The 15,212-nt window shown below is 49.3% G+C and overlaps 1 protein-coding gene and 1 non-coding gene across 3 annotated transcripts; both read right to left on the bottom strand.

The window, feature by feature from the left end:
* Positions 1-5,790: 5,790 nt before the first annotated feature.
* Positions 5,791-14,893, bottom strand: LOC123107208 (subtilisin-like protease SBT5.3). Of its 2 annotated transcripts, none has more exons than XM_044529209.1 (11): positions 14,644-14,893; positions 14,417-14,532; positions 14,244-14,338; positions 13,910-14,074; positions 12,464-12,581; positions 7,785-8,331; positions 7,598-7,695; positions 7,263-7,508; positions 6,969-7,083; positions 6,660-6,873; positions 5,791-6,572 (listed from the first exon to the last, which is right to left on the bottom strand). In XM_044529209.1, exons 1-11 carry the CDS (start codon positions 14,767-14,769, stop codon positions 5,971-5,973), a joined length of 2,442 nt encoding a protein of 813 aa, XP_044385144.1. In that variant the 5' UTR covers positions 14,770-14,893; the 3' UTR covers positions 5,791-5,970. The 2 variants fall into 2 exon arrangements, with proteins under 2 accessions (XP_044385144.1, XP_044385145.1); XM_044529210.1 differs by having other exon boundaries at positions 6,680-6,873.
* TRNAI-AAU (transfer RNA isoleucine (anticodon AAU)) lies at positions 7,142-7,215 on the bottom strand. Its single transcript has one exon. It is a non-coding gene; the product is annotated as a tRNA-Ile (tRNA).
* Positions 14,894-15,212: the final 319 nt, after the last annotated feature.

The following is a 15,212-nucleotide window of genomic DNA, read 5'->3' as shown; positions in this document are numbered from 1 at the left end:
CATCAACCGCGTTGATATAACGCTTCCGCAAACGGTCTACAAGGGTATGTAGACAACACTCTCCCCTCTCGTTGCTATGCATCACCATGATCCTGCGCGTGCGTAAGAAATTTTTTGAAATTACTACGTTTCCCAACTGCACCATCAGGATGGGGGCTAGGTAGGGAGAACCTGATTCCATCTTTAGGGAGACGCCACCATCTCGCTTCCTGAGTAGGACATAAGCCCCAGAAAACTCAAATAAATGTCTAAAAACAGAGTCCTCCCGCCGGCAAGGGCCGGGATCCACCACGCCCCATGGACTAAAGCCACAGGGGACGAGGCAGAATGGCGCCGCCGCTGCTGTTGGGCGGCAGGAACCCTAGTCGCCCTTGGAGGAGAGACATCATATGTCTTTCTTTATTGAACATGCAGTCATAGGAGGCTCATATCAATCAATCCTTTGATTTGGTACCGTCTTTTGTATCATTTATATGTTAGATATTGTCTTTTAATATGTCTTACTTTATTAGTTAAACTGTGAATGAACAAATACCGCCATTGAACATTGTGTTTGGATTTTTATTAGTTATAACTTAACTTTATATGCCTTGAAACCAATGTTTTAAATAGCGGGATATGACATATAGCGGCGATCCTTAAAAACAGCTATAGATGGGCTATAGCGAGGCTATAGCGGCAAATTGCACATGAAATCATTTAGCGGCAACATGCTCAAACTGCTATAGCGGAGCTATAGCGGGGCTATAGCCGGCTATTTAAAACTATGCTTGAAACTGGATTTTTTTTACACTTAGTTTCTCACCTGGGGCGTCAGCCAATCCTGGCTCCGCCACTGGCCACTATGGTAGACTAGAAGGGACTAGAGGTGGTCTCCGATAAGGAGGCCAACGACATCATCGTTGGTGGGCCAAACGCGTTCATGCTCGTGCTTGTCGCCCTTCAACTACTATGCCACGGATAGGGCTCGAGCATGGATGATGCCACATTGTACCCACCTCCGACTTGGGCCCGCCAGTTTGTCGCTCTTATTGTCGGCCTTTGTCATAGAGCTACTCTGGTGTCCAATGAACCATAGCATGTTGCCATGTATAGCCTCCTTTATATGATGCGGTATGTGTGGCCTCATCCCCTGCAACTCCGGGTCATCAGCACCTATCTCCACTCTATTATTCCAATCCGCCTCACTAATCCCATCCAACATAGACACATTGTGTTCCCGACCAAGGCCCTACATCCTTCCCAATCTCGTGCTCGAGGGACAATCCAACAGAAGGCTGCTCCAAGATTGATCATGCAACGTAGCAAGGCACGACCACCAATAACCTCTCGCTGTCTTAATGCAATGCGGGAGCTCCCCGCCCTCTGACGAGGTTCCGTAAAAAAAAACCTCTCGCTGCATCCCATTTGTTTCGGTCGACGCTCTCGCCGACCTCCTGGGCGGTTGTTGCCCGCGTCCTCCTCGACTACACGTCATCGCCAAATTGAACATGCACTCGTCAGCTAGCCTGCTTATTGACTTGCATCAATAAGTACAGGCCGCCAATTTCACGGATCGGGAGTTTAGGGTTCAATTCAGTCCGACCTTAAGAGTTAAAGGTTTAAAACGGGCTTCTCTTTTTATATGAGCATTGCAAAACTTCTGCTATTATCAGACTTGCACTAGCATAAGCTTGTATTAAAGTTGAATTGGATTAGTAGTATACCAAAACCAATGCACTTTGCAATGCTAAGAAGACAAACTCGAGCAGATATGCAACACTGCACTTGCATAATTGCAGGGCCATGGAAGAACTGATACAATACTTTGTAGCGGCAAAGCCATGGCCGGATTTTGAAAAATGAAAGTTAGAGCGATGGATATTAGGAGGAGAGCAGCTGGAGGACATGTTGCGATTAAAAAAACTATTAATATGTACTCTTATAATTTTTTTACGGAGAAAGTACTTATATAGAATATTTCTTGTTCAAAACATCAGTTAGGTACTACTCCCTCCGTTCCCAAATATTTGTCTTTCTAGACATTTTAAATGGTTACAACATACGGATATATGTAAACATATTTTAAAGTGTAGGTTCACTCATTTTGCTTCGTATATAGTCATTTGTTGAAATCTTTACAAAGACAAATATTTAGGAACGGAAAGAGTACGGAGTAGTCAGTTGTTGATTCGATTGAATTGCATATAGAGGCAGGTGCGAGGTTCGAGACTCCCTAATTATATTACCCGGCATTTACAATGCTTAAGCGCTTAACCAGGCGCTTATGAAAAGAAAATAAATATTCTTTGTCTTAGCGCCTGGTCTGGCGTCCATGCTTCCAACGCTGGAATTAATATATGGGCGCAACACAAAGTAGAAAAAGAACGAGAAACACCCCTAGCATCCGGTGACTCCTGTTGCGCCGACGCTAGCTGATTTACTGGGATTGAATGGGATTTTATTGAAACTACCGGGAATTAGATCCTAGCGCCCGTGCTAAGTACTCTCTCCGTAAACTAATATAAAAGCGTTTAGATTACTATTTTAATGATCTAAATGCTCTTATATTCGTTTATAGAGGAAGTACCTCCATTGTAGATGGGGCGCTAAAGACAGGCGCCAGGATCTGATTCCCAGCCGTTTGAGCGAAATCCCGTTCGATCCGAGGAAATTGTGAAGCGTTGACGCAAAATCAGCCACCGGGCGCTAGCCCTTTTTCTCTTCTGTGCAAGGACTCAAGCATGTGTCGTATAAGGGCATGTACCATGCCCGACGCTTGTCCAGGCGCTTATAGACGTGAAGAAAATAGTATTAAATTAAAAAATATCTAAGCATCCATGTCTTCCAACGCGAGATGCTAAACAGCCGATGCTAATTGGATGCTAATTTGAACTGGCCATGCACCGCATGCAGTAGAGAAAGGAGCGAAGCGCCTGATGCCTCTCTTTGCGTCGATGCAGTGCCCGGCGCTGGAATTTGACGGCCTCAACCGCCGAACGACCAGGAATTTAACAGGAAAGGAATCCTCTCCAAGCATCCAGCGTTGAAGATGCCCTAAGCATCTCTACCTTATCGCTGGCGTTGGAGGACAAGACGCTAACGGCCGCTGCTACGCGATTATCCTTTTCTTAATTTCCTTAAGCGCCAGTCCAAGCACCCAGGCCTTCCTACCTTGTTCTTCAATGGATAAGCGATGGAGGCCAATTTGGGCAAAGTGATGTGCAAAGATTAACTAGTCACGGGGCTATCTACCTTCGTAACCAAACATAGTTTTTCATAAACTGATTATTCATAAAAACGTAGATAAAGCCGATTTTCCTAGAAATCGGCTTAAAACGCATTTTCTATACGAGAAAGCTAGATTCCTGCCGACTGTAATTTTGCAACAGATCCGCACGATTCTGATGCTGTTAGATTCGGATTGGACGGATTCAGGACATCCTTGTTATCTTGCAGTGCACATAACCACCAAGACTAAATTGAGGTCGTGACTAAATTCAGATTTTGTAACTTTTGTACCTGTAATAAACGTGGTGTGAATAATAAAGTGTCCTTTTTCTTCTTTCCTTTTTTTCACCGAATTTTCTTTCTTTTTCCTACTATTTTTTCTTCATTTTAATAGTCAAATGGCTTGGCTGCTCTGTTAGTATTTTAGGTTGAGGCCTTTTTTACCCCCAATTTCTTGCGTTTAGTAGGAAGAACACTTACAAGAAAACAAATGCATAATGTTGGGTATAAAAGCTATCAGTTCATCATGATTTTTTGCTACATTTCTTCATTGTATCATTCACATGGTACATACACTTTTGTTGTACCCCCTTGAACACTACAATGATAATGAGGACAATTTCTCGATGAGCCAATGAGGCGTACGAACACTATGATAACTTTTGACCCGGGAAAAATTGTTGAAGTATACCCCGTAATTTCTGTGTAAATAGCATTATAATATAGGAACCGCGGACCTGATAACTTACGTTCAAATACCGTGGTAACTTCGACCAAGCACCCTAGTGGGGGGGGGGGGGGGGGGTTGAAAACATATACCTATAACTTCTGTGTAAGAGCATGATAATTTACGCATCACACACCCGATAACTTATGCACTAACACAATCATAACTTTGACGGGGATGGGGGTTCTTGTAGTACATCCCCGATAACTTCTGTGTGTATATATAGTATGGTAATTATGCACCGTAGACCTGATAACTTATGTGCAAGGTGTTTGATAACTTTTGACTTATGAAAACAAAGTTGAAGAAACATGTCCCCGTGCGAATTACATGGTAATTTATGCACTGCAGACCTGATAACTTACGTACAACCACGATGATAACATTGGCCCGATAACTCATGATTAAGTAACATTATGGTATATGAACAACTAACTTGATAACTTACTTAGTCTAGGTGTGATAACTTTTGATCCGAGGGGGGGGGGGGCTTGTTGAAAAACACCCTTCGGTAACTCGTGTGTGAATAACATAGTCATACACACACAAGAGAGTTGATAACTTAGTTAACCCAGGCTTGATAACTATTTGACCGAAAGAAGTTATCGAAACATACCAACATGAGATCTAGTTTTGAAGATCTCATCGCAATGAATTTTTTATGTGAAAATGATTTTTGTATCGGAGCGACTGTTTGAGTTACAAAACATTTTTTCTTTTTAAGTTTCGGTGAGATCCTCCCTGACATTAGCATTTTCCTTCCCTAGAGCACGAATGTGCTTGTGTGGAGAATGTAGAAGAAATCATTTTTTATGCCCTGGTAAGTTATGTGTAAACAACACGATAACTTATGCTCAACTGGCATGGTAACTTGTGTTGCACATGCGTGGTAATTTTTTATCTGGAAAAAGTCGTTGGAACATACCAACGTGGGATCTAGTTTCGAAGATCTTATCTTTTATGTGAATTTTTTTATCAAAGTGACGGTTTGAGCTATAAAAGATTTTGAAAAGTCGAAATGGGAAGAATTTAGAATGACATCATAGTTTTGTCGTCTAGTGCATATATGCATGTGTACGTGGAAAGAAAAGTTGGAAGACCATCTTTAATTTCATACCTAGTAGTTACTATGAAAACAACTTGGTAACTTATGTGTGCAGTTGTCATAACTTATGTCGCACATGCCTGGTAACTTTTTATCCGAAAAAAAGTCGTCGAAACATATCAACATGTGGTATTGGATCTAGTTTTGAAGGTCTCATCGTGACGAATCTTTTATGTGAAAACAATTTTCCAATGTGAGCGACGGTTTGACCTACAAAACATTTTAAAATTTTAAATTTGATGAAATCTTCGATGACAGCAGCAGTTTTTATCCTATATGCATCTATGCAGCCATTAGGGAAAAGATTAGACTGAATGTGTTTGTTTTTGTATTAACAATGAAATCAACACTCAGTAACAGCAGTCTGAGCTACCATAGATGAATCATGCGGATCTATCGCTTATAGTCCATACATATGGACGTTAGCACAGTCCTTTTCTATAATCTCATTGCTAATCTCTTATATCCAAACAACCACTAAGCGCCAGTCCAAGCACCCAGGCCTTCCTAGCTCGTTCTCCTCTTGCAGCCTGGCCCAGTTGCTGCAGTCTACCAAACACGTCGGGTCTGATGCATCATGCATTTTGTAGATAGACGGGAGAGATATGTGTGAAGTGAGGAGTGAATTTATCACCACCATCACCAACTCTAATTTACAAGGCATAGCAGAGATTTGTTTTAGTGTAGGTATAATAGAGATAGTAGAGATGACGCCCAATCTTAAGTTTGTTGAGTAGAGATAGAGAAGTACTTCCAACGTTTTTTCCCTCTGTGATGAAGTACATCCAAATCCAACTTCATTAACCGCTCAAAGAACAGTCTAGTACTGCCACATATTGACACCTTTCTTGTCGACGGACCGAACTTCTTTGTTCAGTGCATCGTTTGCTAATAGAATAACCAAACGGATCCTAACGAAGGAAGCTCGTCAGGCGACGGGGACACTGGTTTTTCCCGTCCTACGGCCGGCGACCCTGACGACGACGGGGCTCCTGACGCGGTGGCGGCGGCGCCCGGCGCCGTCCGACCACACGATCTGCCCGAACACGTACTCGCCGGGCAAGAAACGCCCCGCCCTGGCCCTGAACGTCACGGCGAACTCCTTCTCCTCCCCGGCCGCGGCGAACTCCAGCCGGCTCGGGCGCACGGTCATGGACACGCCGCGCGGCGCGCGGACCCGCACGTCGTACGCCGCCGGCGCCGCGCCCACGTTCCGCACCCGCCTCGTGACGGTGCGCGGCTCGCCGGAGGCGGACATGTGGGGCACCGTGACGGACGGGTAGTTGAGGTCCTCCGGCCTCCGCGGCGTCGCCGGGCAGGCGCGCGGGCCGCCCATGAACGTGCCGATCACGGTGGAGTTGTAGCCCAGCGCGCAGAGGAAGTGGAGGTAGTCCGTGGCGTTGGTGTCGTAGACGAGGCCCGGGTCGGCGGCGCGGTTGGGCTGCACGTGGCCGGCGCCGTAGGCGAAGGGCGTGGCGCGCAGGAACGACGAGTTGCTCATCGGCCTCCGCGTGTTGTCCTGCACCCTGGCTGCACAAGGCCAAAACGACGACAACTCTTTTTGTCAGCGCGCGGCAGCAGCAAGAGATTGGTCTGAAATGTCACGTTAATTTGTACCGGTGGTCATGATGGCGGACTTGATGGCGGCGGGGCTCCAGTCGGGGTGGAGGGCCTTGAGGAGGCCGGCGATGCCGGCGACGTGCGGGCAGGACATGGAGGTGCCGGACTCGGAGTTGAAGAGGACGCGGCGGCTGTCGAAGGTGAGGCCGGTCGGGCCGGCCAGGCCGGTGAACGCCGCCAGGATGCTCACCCCCGGCGCGGTGATGTCGGGCTGCGACACATATGGTAAGATGCTCAGCATGGTTGTGATGTTACTAGACGATTATTAAGGCACGAGCGAGTTTGTGAGAGAAAAGCCGGACGGACCTTGAGGATCTGGGGAGTGACCGTGTTTGGGCCCTGAGAGGAGAAGGCGGCCATGAACGGCGCCGGCTTCGTCTCCAGCGCGGTGTTTGGCAGGGTAATGTAGCCCGACGCGAACCTGCACGACATTTTTTATGTTCATCAGGGAAAAAAATAGGACGACACAAGAAAGTGATTGGCCCATACAGGTCTCGAACCTGTGACCTTCGCGTTATTAGCACGACGCTCTAACCAGCTGAGCTAATAGGCCCTGTTGGTAGTGACGACGAAACAATTATAACATATCTGAGATCATACCTGGTTGAATTCAAGTAGGCAAGCAGCGCGACTCCGTCAGAGTAGGTGATGTGGGTGGCCGGGAGCACGTGCGCGTCGGCGATCATCTCGTTCCCGGTGGCCTCGTCGTTCGCCAGCACCAGCCCAGCCCCGCCGGCTCGATGCACCGCCTCGCCTTTCTCCACCCGCGCGTTCTTCCCTCGCATGCACACCACGATCTTCCCCCTAACCTTCTTCTTGTCCAGCGACCCCTCGATGCACAATTGCCTGCAATGACAACATAACATGGTTACAGCTTCATCTCTGACAAATCATTGCAAGTAAATTTCAGCAGCAATTCGATCGTGTTTTCTTACGCTTGGGCCACTGTTGCATCTTCTGCCTTGGCTTCTACAGAGCTGATCAGCCGGTAATGCTTGTTGGCAGGCAGGGGCACCGGCGACAGGCTCTGTCCCTGAGCAAAAGATAAAGTGTTACATTACCACGGGAGAGATGGACACATAGCAGACTCGACTGAAGATAACTCGGGCAGAAGCAACATACTTTGATCTGCTTCTTGTTGCCGAGGACCAGGTACGCCGGGAACTCGCGGTCCATGGTGCTGGCCCCGACGGTGACGAGCCACGGCGCGGTGTTCGACACCGTGCCGGCCCCGGGCCCGGAGTTCCCCGCCGAGGAGACCACGGTGACGCCGTTCCTGACGGCGTGGAACGACCCGATGGCGACGCCGTCCCTGAAGTACTCCGTGGGCGCGCCGCCGAGGGAGACGGAGAGGACGTCCACGCCGTCGTGGATGGCGGCGTCGAAGGCGGCGATGATGTCGGCGTCGAAGCACTCGCTGCCGTTGACGGGGCGCCAGCACACCTTGTACGCCGCGACGCGCGCGCCGGGGGCGCCGCCCTTGGCCGTGCCGTTGCCGTAGCCGAACAGGTTGGCGCCCGGCACGAAGCGGCCCGCGGCGGTGGACAGCGTGTGCGTGCCGTGGCCGTCGCTGTCCCGCGTGCTGGCCGGGCTCGGGCTCGCGCCCGCGCCCGCCCGCCCCACCGTCGCCGCGTACCCCTTGTTGAAGTACCGCGCGCCGATCAGCTTCCTGCATGCGGCGCGCGCGCTCATCACAATCACATTCACGATGCACAGCCACAGTTCACGTCAACGCCGTGCATGAGACGCCATCATGAGCCGCTTGAAAGGTTAAGCTAATAATTGTGTACAAAAAGTGACCGGCGGAGTTCTACAAAAAGTGCTGGCATTTTATTAAGGATGACCTGTTGCCGATGTTTCATGATTTGTTCAATGGTCAGCTTCATTTATTCAAGCTCAATTTTGGAACGATAACTCTTCTTCCTAAGAAGACAGAGGCTATTCGCATTGAGCAGTTCAGGCCTATCTGTTTGCTTAATGTCAGTTTCAAAATTTTCACCAAGGTTGGGACAAACAGACTCACGCAGATTGCGCATTCAGTTGTGCAACCGTCCCAGGCCGCTTTCATGCCAGACAGAAATATCCTTGAAGGGGTGGTCGTCTTGCATGAAACGCTCCATGAGATTCACTCAAAAAAACTAGATGGTGTGGTTTTTAAAGTGGATTTTGAAAAAGCATACGATAAAGTTAAATGGCCTTTCCTTCAACAGGCGTTGCGTATGAAAGGATTTGACAAGGCCTGGCGAGACCAGATTGAGTCCTTTACGCAAAAAGGGAGTGTAGGGATTAAAGTGAATGATGATATAAGTCACTATTTCCAGACACACAAAGGACTAAGGCAAGAAGATCCCATGTCACCGATTCTATTTAACATAGTGGTTGATATGTTATCCATTTTACTAGGTCGGGCTAAGGATGCGGGGCACGTTTCGGGCTTGGTTCCGCACCTAGTTGATGGTGGTATGTCCATTCTGCAGTATGCCGATGATACTATCATCTTTATGGAGCATGACTTGGCGAAAGCAAGGAACATGAAGCTTGTGTTGTGCTTATTTGAACAATTGTCTGGACTCAAGATTAACTTCCATAAGAGCGAACTGTTTTGCTTTGGAAGAGCTAATGAGGACCAGGAGGCGTATAAGCAATTGTTCGGATGTGAGTTGGGTTCGCTACCGTTTACATACCTAGGTATACCCATTCACCATCGTAAGCTGACGAACAAGGAGTGGAAGTGCATCGAGGATCGTTTTGAAAAGAAACTGAGCTGTTGGAAAGGGAAGCTCATGTCATATGGAGGTCGATTAATTCTGATTAATTCGGTCTTAACCAGTATGCCCATGTTTCTTTTATCCTTTTTTGAGGTCCCGGTGGGGGTTAGGAAGAGGTTAGACTTTTATCGATCTCGTTTCTTTTGGCATAATGATGAGTTGAAACGAAAGTATAGGCTTGCAAAATGGGATATCATCTGTAGGCCGAAGGACCAAGGCGGTCTAGGCATTGAAAATCTAGAGATCAAGAATAGATGTCTCCTTAGCAAGTGGCTATTTAAACTCTCGTCCGAGACAGAGGCCACATGGGCTCAAATTCTGCGAAAGAAGTATCTTCAGGCTAAAACTTTGGCTCAGGTGACTGTGTGCCCGAATGATTCTCCGTTTTGGAAAGGGTTGATGAGAGTCAAGCCCCTCTTCTTTAACAGGGCAAAAATCTTAGTCGGTGATGGGGCTAACACGAGGTTCTGGGAGGATACGTGGCTTGGGGAGACGCCTCTGGAACTTCAATATCCTACTCTGTATAACATTGTTCAACGTCGAGAAGCCTATGTTGCAACTGTCTTACAGTCCACGCCTCTCAATATTAGCTTCCGGAGGACGCTAGTAGGCCATCGTTGGGAGGCATGGCTTCATCTTGTACGAAGGTTGATGGATGTCCAGCTGTCTCAGCAGCTAGATAGATTGTTTTGGAAACTGACTAAGGACGGCGGGTTCTCGGTCAAATCCATGTATCTGGATGTCATAAACACTAGTGTCATTCCTTGCTCGAAGCACGTCTGGAAAGTTAAGGTACCTTTGCGAATCAAAGTGTTTATGTGGTTTGTGCATAAACAAGTCATTTTAACAAAAGACAACCTGGCAAAACGCAATTGGATGGGTTCTGCTAGGTGTAGCTTTTGTGATTGTAACGAAACTATAAGGCACCTCTTTCTAGATTGTCCGCTGGCTAAGATTCTTTGGCGTTCGATTCATATTGCTTTTAATATTACTCCACCTACCTCTATCAATATGTTATTTGGAACATGGCTTGATGGAGTTAACTTGGATGTAGCAAGACACATTCGTGTCGGAGTGTGTGCCTTGTTATGGGCAGTATGAAACTGCAGAAATGATTTGGTTTTTAACAGAAAAACAAACTTTCACTTTTTGCAGGTTATCTTCAGGGCCACAACATTGATCCATATGTGGTCGTTACTCACTCCGACGGAGGCCAGGGGGCGTTTGGCTACTGCGTCTATCCGATGGGAGATGGTAGCTCGGGGTATTTTCAACCGGTTTGGATGGCGGTCATGTAATAGGATAGGCATGTAGTGCTTCTATTTTATTTGCCAGCCGGTTGTGGCTTCTTGATTAGGCTCGCTTGAGCAGCTTGTTTTCTTTTCGTACCTTCAGATGTTGGAGATTTTTGTGACTGCTTTTGTTGTTTAATTATGAGCCGTATGCATCTTTCTGATGTGATGCAGAGGCCGGGGTACTACCCCTTTTCTAAAAAAATAATTGTGTACTAACTATCAGCAACACCATGATGTTTCCAGGAGAATCTTGCTTGGAGGAGCAGAAGCCAACGGGTGATTTGAAGGAGGAATTTCCTCGGTGTGACGAGGATGGTCCTAGCGTGCGTGCATGCGGACAAGATCGCACTCTTGGCATGTTTCCTCCCGCGACTGCGTTTCATCAGGCACGCTGCATTATAGGTTGTCGAGCGAGCGGGTTGGCCTGGCCCTAGCCGCGGCAGATGATCGCACATCACATGGTAAGCTCGCGCAGGAGCCATGCATGGACCCCGACGCAGAAAGGGTGGAGAGCGAAGCCAAGCTTGCGCTGTGCGTGGACCAGGGCGCCCTTTTGGAGCTTTTCGGAGGTCTGAACGAAGAGCGTGGTGCCTAGCGGCTTGCTCATCAGCTGCTCGTGGATCCATACGGTACCTGAAGCAGGCCGATCGAGCTGGATGCAAACAGGGGATGCGTAGGGACAAGCACGATGCCCGGGGCAACATGTAATCATGGGAAAGCGCAGGGCAGAGAGACGGAGGAAATCTCTCTGGTAGGCCGGGATGCATGCAGTTGAGTCGGGCTCTAATTTTGAAGCTGAATCATGGCTGCAATCTGTGGCGCCACCACACTGACCCTGGCAGCCAACAGCGGAAAGGTGCCATCGATCTGTTGAGGATGCGAGCTCTGCCCCCTGCCTACGCTCGCTCACATGCATGAGTCGCGGCGTGGACTGGTGGACTACTGGTAGGGGCAGATGCTGAGCGGAAAGGAGGGCAGGAGAGGCACGGTTGTGCAGAGGCAAGCATGCTAGTGCGCTAGTACAATGCAGTGCTAGAGGTTTTTTGTTTTAGTTTATTTTCCATTTCGCACCTTGTTAGCATGGCGGCACACCGGCAATAGTGCAATGCCAATACCATGTGTCTGAAACTTGCACCTTGTTAGCATGAGCATTTACCACTGATGCACTGCCCGTTCGTAGCCTGATTAGGCCAGCACAACTCTACTTCAGTTTAAGCCTATTATTCAGAATCAGAAGAGAGGCACAAGTGTATACTACTAGCCCGGCTCCAAGTCCTAGGGCACGGCATGTCGAGATCGTTGCTTAAAATAACCATAGCCCATAGGCACTTGCCTGAACTTATGGGACAAATCTTAGTTAGGTCAAGACATGTCTCTCGAACCGCAGTCGACCTCTTGTCACTAAAGAAGACAGCCAGTAGGTGGGGTAATAGTTAGTTTACGCTCTACAAAGCCCTGTACATTGCACAGCGACAGTGGTCAAGTCAAGCCCACGTTGGCGAAACGCTAAACAACACGAACCAACCAACGCCCGGACAAAAACCAAACCACGTCGGGATAACGCACGTACTACAGAGCTTGAACCGCCGCGCCCGAGGCGACGCATGGAGGCACGGAGGGCCGTGTGCCCGTGCGGCGTGAGCAGCCGCTAGCTGCAGTGCAGACGGTATACTTACTCTAGAGTGCAAGCAAAGGAGAAACGGAGGGGAGGAGGAGGGAAACGCGCGCACGGACGGACCTGTTGCAGCGGACCTGGGCGTCGTCGGAGGAGGACTGGTCGTGGCAGACGCCCCGCCACCGCGCCGGCACCGGGCCCATGCCGTCGTCGCTGAAGCTGCCGGCCTCCGGCCACACCCCTGCATGCATGAACCGGTGTAAACATAAGTTAGTTTCAGTCACATGCATGCGTGCGTGCGTGCATGCCGGGCGGTGGCCCCGCGCTGCGTGGTATAGTAGCAGGAGTAGCGTGGTCGCCGGAGCCGGGGGCCGTGGATGAGGAGGGATTTGACTCGGCGTCCCGGATTCCCTGTCGACGACGCCGGGCCTGTCGCCCTCGCCCGACCTGTGCAAGCGCGCCAAGCAGCAGCAGCCCCGCGTGGAGGAGTGGACTTGTGATGCACGCTTTGAACGCTGCCCTGTCCCTCACTCACAGTAACAGACTAGGGCCTCTTTTCTTTTGGTGTGTAGGAATTTTGTAGTAATCTCATAGGATAGAATTTGTATAGGGAAAATTTCTTTAGAACCCTTTGGTTTGTAGGAATAGATTCCTATTCCTGTGAAGGAATTCTTCTTTCTATCCTTCACATTTTATAGGAAAATAAACATTAGCCTAAACTCAATAAAAAAAATTGTATGATGTAAATCAAAGAGTTTCTTCTTTTCTACTCCTATTCATAGGATTTTATATACATGTCATCTCATTTTCTATAGCTTTCCTATTCGTATGATTTTTCTATCATATAAACCAAAGGAGGCCTAGGTACTTCATCGGGCGGTTGCAACCCTGTTAGCACCATTTTCACTTGAAGAACGAGATAACATTTTCTCGAGAAAAACAAGATGAAACATTTGCCTCCAAGGAGATCGTAAAAATACCAGTGGCACCAATGAGATTTTCTGACACCTGCACTGCTAGGACCCAAGCGACCTTTGAACTACGGCCGTGGTAGTTCCGAGTCCCAACGGCTCATAAAAAACCGGCTCAAGGCAAGCGCAGGGCCGTGATAAATCGTTCCTCAGCGGCGAGCCTGCCATCCATCCACCAGGAACACGGGAGGCCAAAAGCCGAAACCGCTGTGCGTCTGGGTCAGATTCTCGATTCCGATTGCAATGCAGTCGCAGGCAGCGGCTGCGCCTGCGCGCTCTGCGTGCACCGCACCGCACACACCCGCTGCACAGAGCGCAGGCACCGGCTGCCTGCCTGGTGCCTATACGCTACACCTACACGGGTCGGGTCGAGCCGTGCCAGAAACTGGACCGCTGTTTTGGTCTGATCCATTTACAGTGTCTACTCTACTCTATACTGCTGAGAGGGATGGCCATTTACTACTGTACTGACGTCAAGAAATGGAGTGAATCTCACCACCGGGTGGCATTTTTCAAGTTCTTGGGCCCAAAATGATCAGCACCGGCTGACTCGGCGAGTAATAATTTGTGAAACACGGCGAAGAGATCATGTACGTACCGGTGTCTAGGTTGCCGATGATGACGCCGTCGCCGTACCTTGCCTTGGCCCAGATGGAGTCGGGCCTCACCCGGCCGTCCTTCTCCATCCCGAGGAACTCCCATGACCGGGTGGTGTGCAGCTTATGCCCTCTGTTGGGGAAAACAGAGACGACGCTCGGGTGCTCTGCACGCGCAGCGTAAACACACGGCTTAATACCAAGAACCCATCGAAAACAGAATCCCACACCCAGCAAAAACCACATGCAAGCGCCGTGTAGATGGAAATATAAATTATCCAGTAGTGCAGGAAGAAGACAAGCGAAGAATAAGACGATGAAGAGTTGAGGACGCACTTGAGATCTGCATTGCGTCTTCCTCCTCCAGCGTGGCGGCGAAGCCATTGATGTACCTGGTGTAGGAGTAGAAGATGGCGTCCTGCGCCTTCTCGCTGCATGGATTGCCTCCAGATGTTAATCTACAAGTTTGCAGTGATCGGCTGGAGGGTGCTTGGATTCGACTCACTTACCTTCCCAGGACGGAGCCCAAGAACTGGTAGTGGGAGTTCTTGGCGTGTTCCTGGTTGGAGGCGAGCGCCGCGCCCTCTCTGCCATGCGAGTGGCATCCGAGGTACACAACATACGACTGCAGCAAATCGGCAAACCTTTACCACCAGCTGGAGTAAAACACGAGGAGAAGCGAACCAAGAAGAAGAGGGCCAAGAGCTAGCAGCCAGCCACCGGCCGCTCCACTCGCCTTTATCTCGGCAGAGGCCGGGCGCTGCAGCAGCGCGAGGCCGCAGACCAGCAGGAGCACCGGAGCAAGAGGAGGAGGAGCACGGGGGCTCCTCTTCTTCACGGAGGAACGCATGCTGCCGCGCATCTCCTTTTCCGACGGTGCACTGAGTACTGGATGATTGTTGTTGTCGAGAGGGGATTGGGGATGGATTCGGGGCCGGGGTCGGTTCTTGGGGCGCTGCGAGGCAATGGGTACTTGGGAAGGAATGTGCCTGGGCACTGTTGGTTTTTTATAGCGGCGTGGGGGCGAGTTTTGTCCTCTCTCTTCTCTCTGTAACTGAAAGTGTGGGAGCTTTTGTGTGCGCCAAAAGGGCCTTTTGGCCAGGAGCAGCGGCGTGCCTTTCGGTTCAGTTATTATTTCCGCAGCACCCTCCCTCGGCTGTGGTGGCATACGGAAGCCTTTTTGGCAGGTTTTAACTCAAGATATGGCGATGATGAGCGAGTGATGTGCTCGGCTCGTGGCATGGATAGATGCCAACTCTTGAATACTGCATATCCATTTGGAGAGATTTTTGGATGCTGCTGCTA

Source organism: Triticum aestivum, chromosome 5A, assembly GCF_018294505.1.
Source record: "Triticum aestivum cultivar Chinese Spring chromosome 5A, IWGSC CS RefSeq v2.1, whole genome shotgun sequence".
Classification (NCBI taxonomy): Eukaryota; Viridiplantae; Streptophyta; class Magnoliopsida; order Poales; family Poaceae; genus Triticum; species Triticum aestivum.
The sequence above is the reverse complement of the archived record's forward strand: the minus strand, read 5'-3'. Positions and strand labels throughout refer to the sequence as shown.

Coding starts and splice junctions, on each gene's coding strand:
- LOC123107208 (XM_044529209.1), bottom strand. CDS start 14,769: ATGCGCGGCAGCATGCGTTCCTCCGTGAAGAAGAGGAGCCCCCGTGCT. Junction 12,582..13,909: donor CATCGGCAACCTAGACACCG/GTACGTACATGA, acceptor TCATGCATGCAG/GGGTGTGGCCGGAGGCCGGC. Junction 6,874..6,968: donor TCACTCCCCAGATCCTCAAG/GTCCGTCCGGCT, acceptor TATGTGTCGCAG/CCCGACATCACCGCGCCGGG.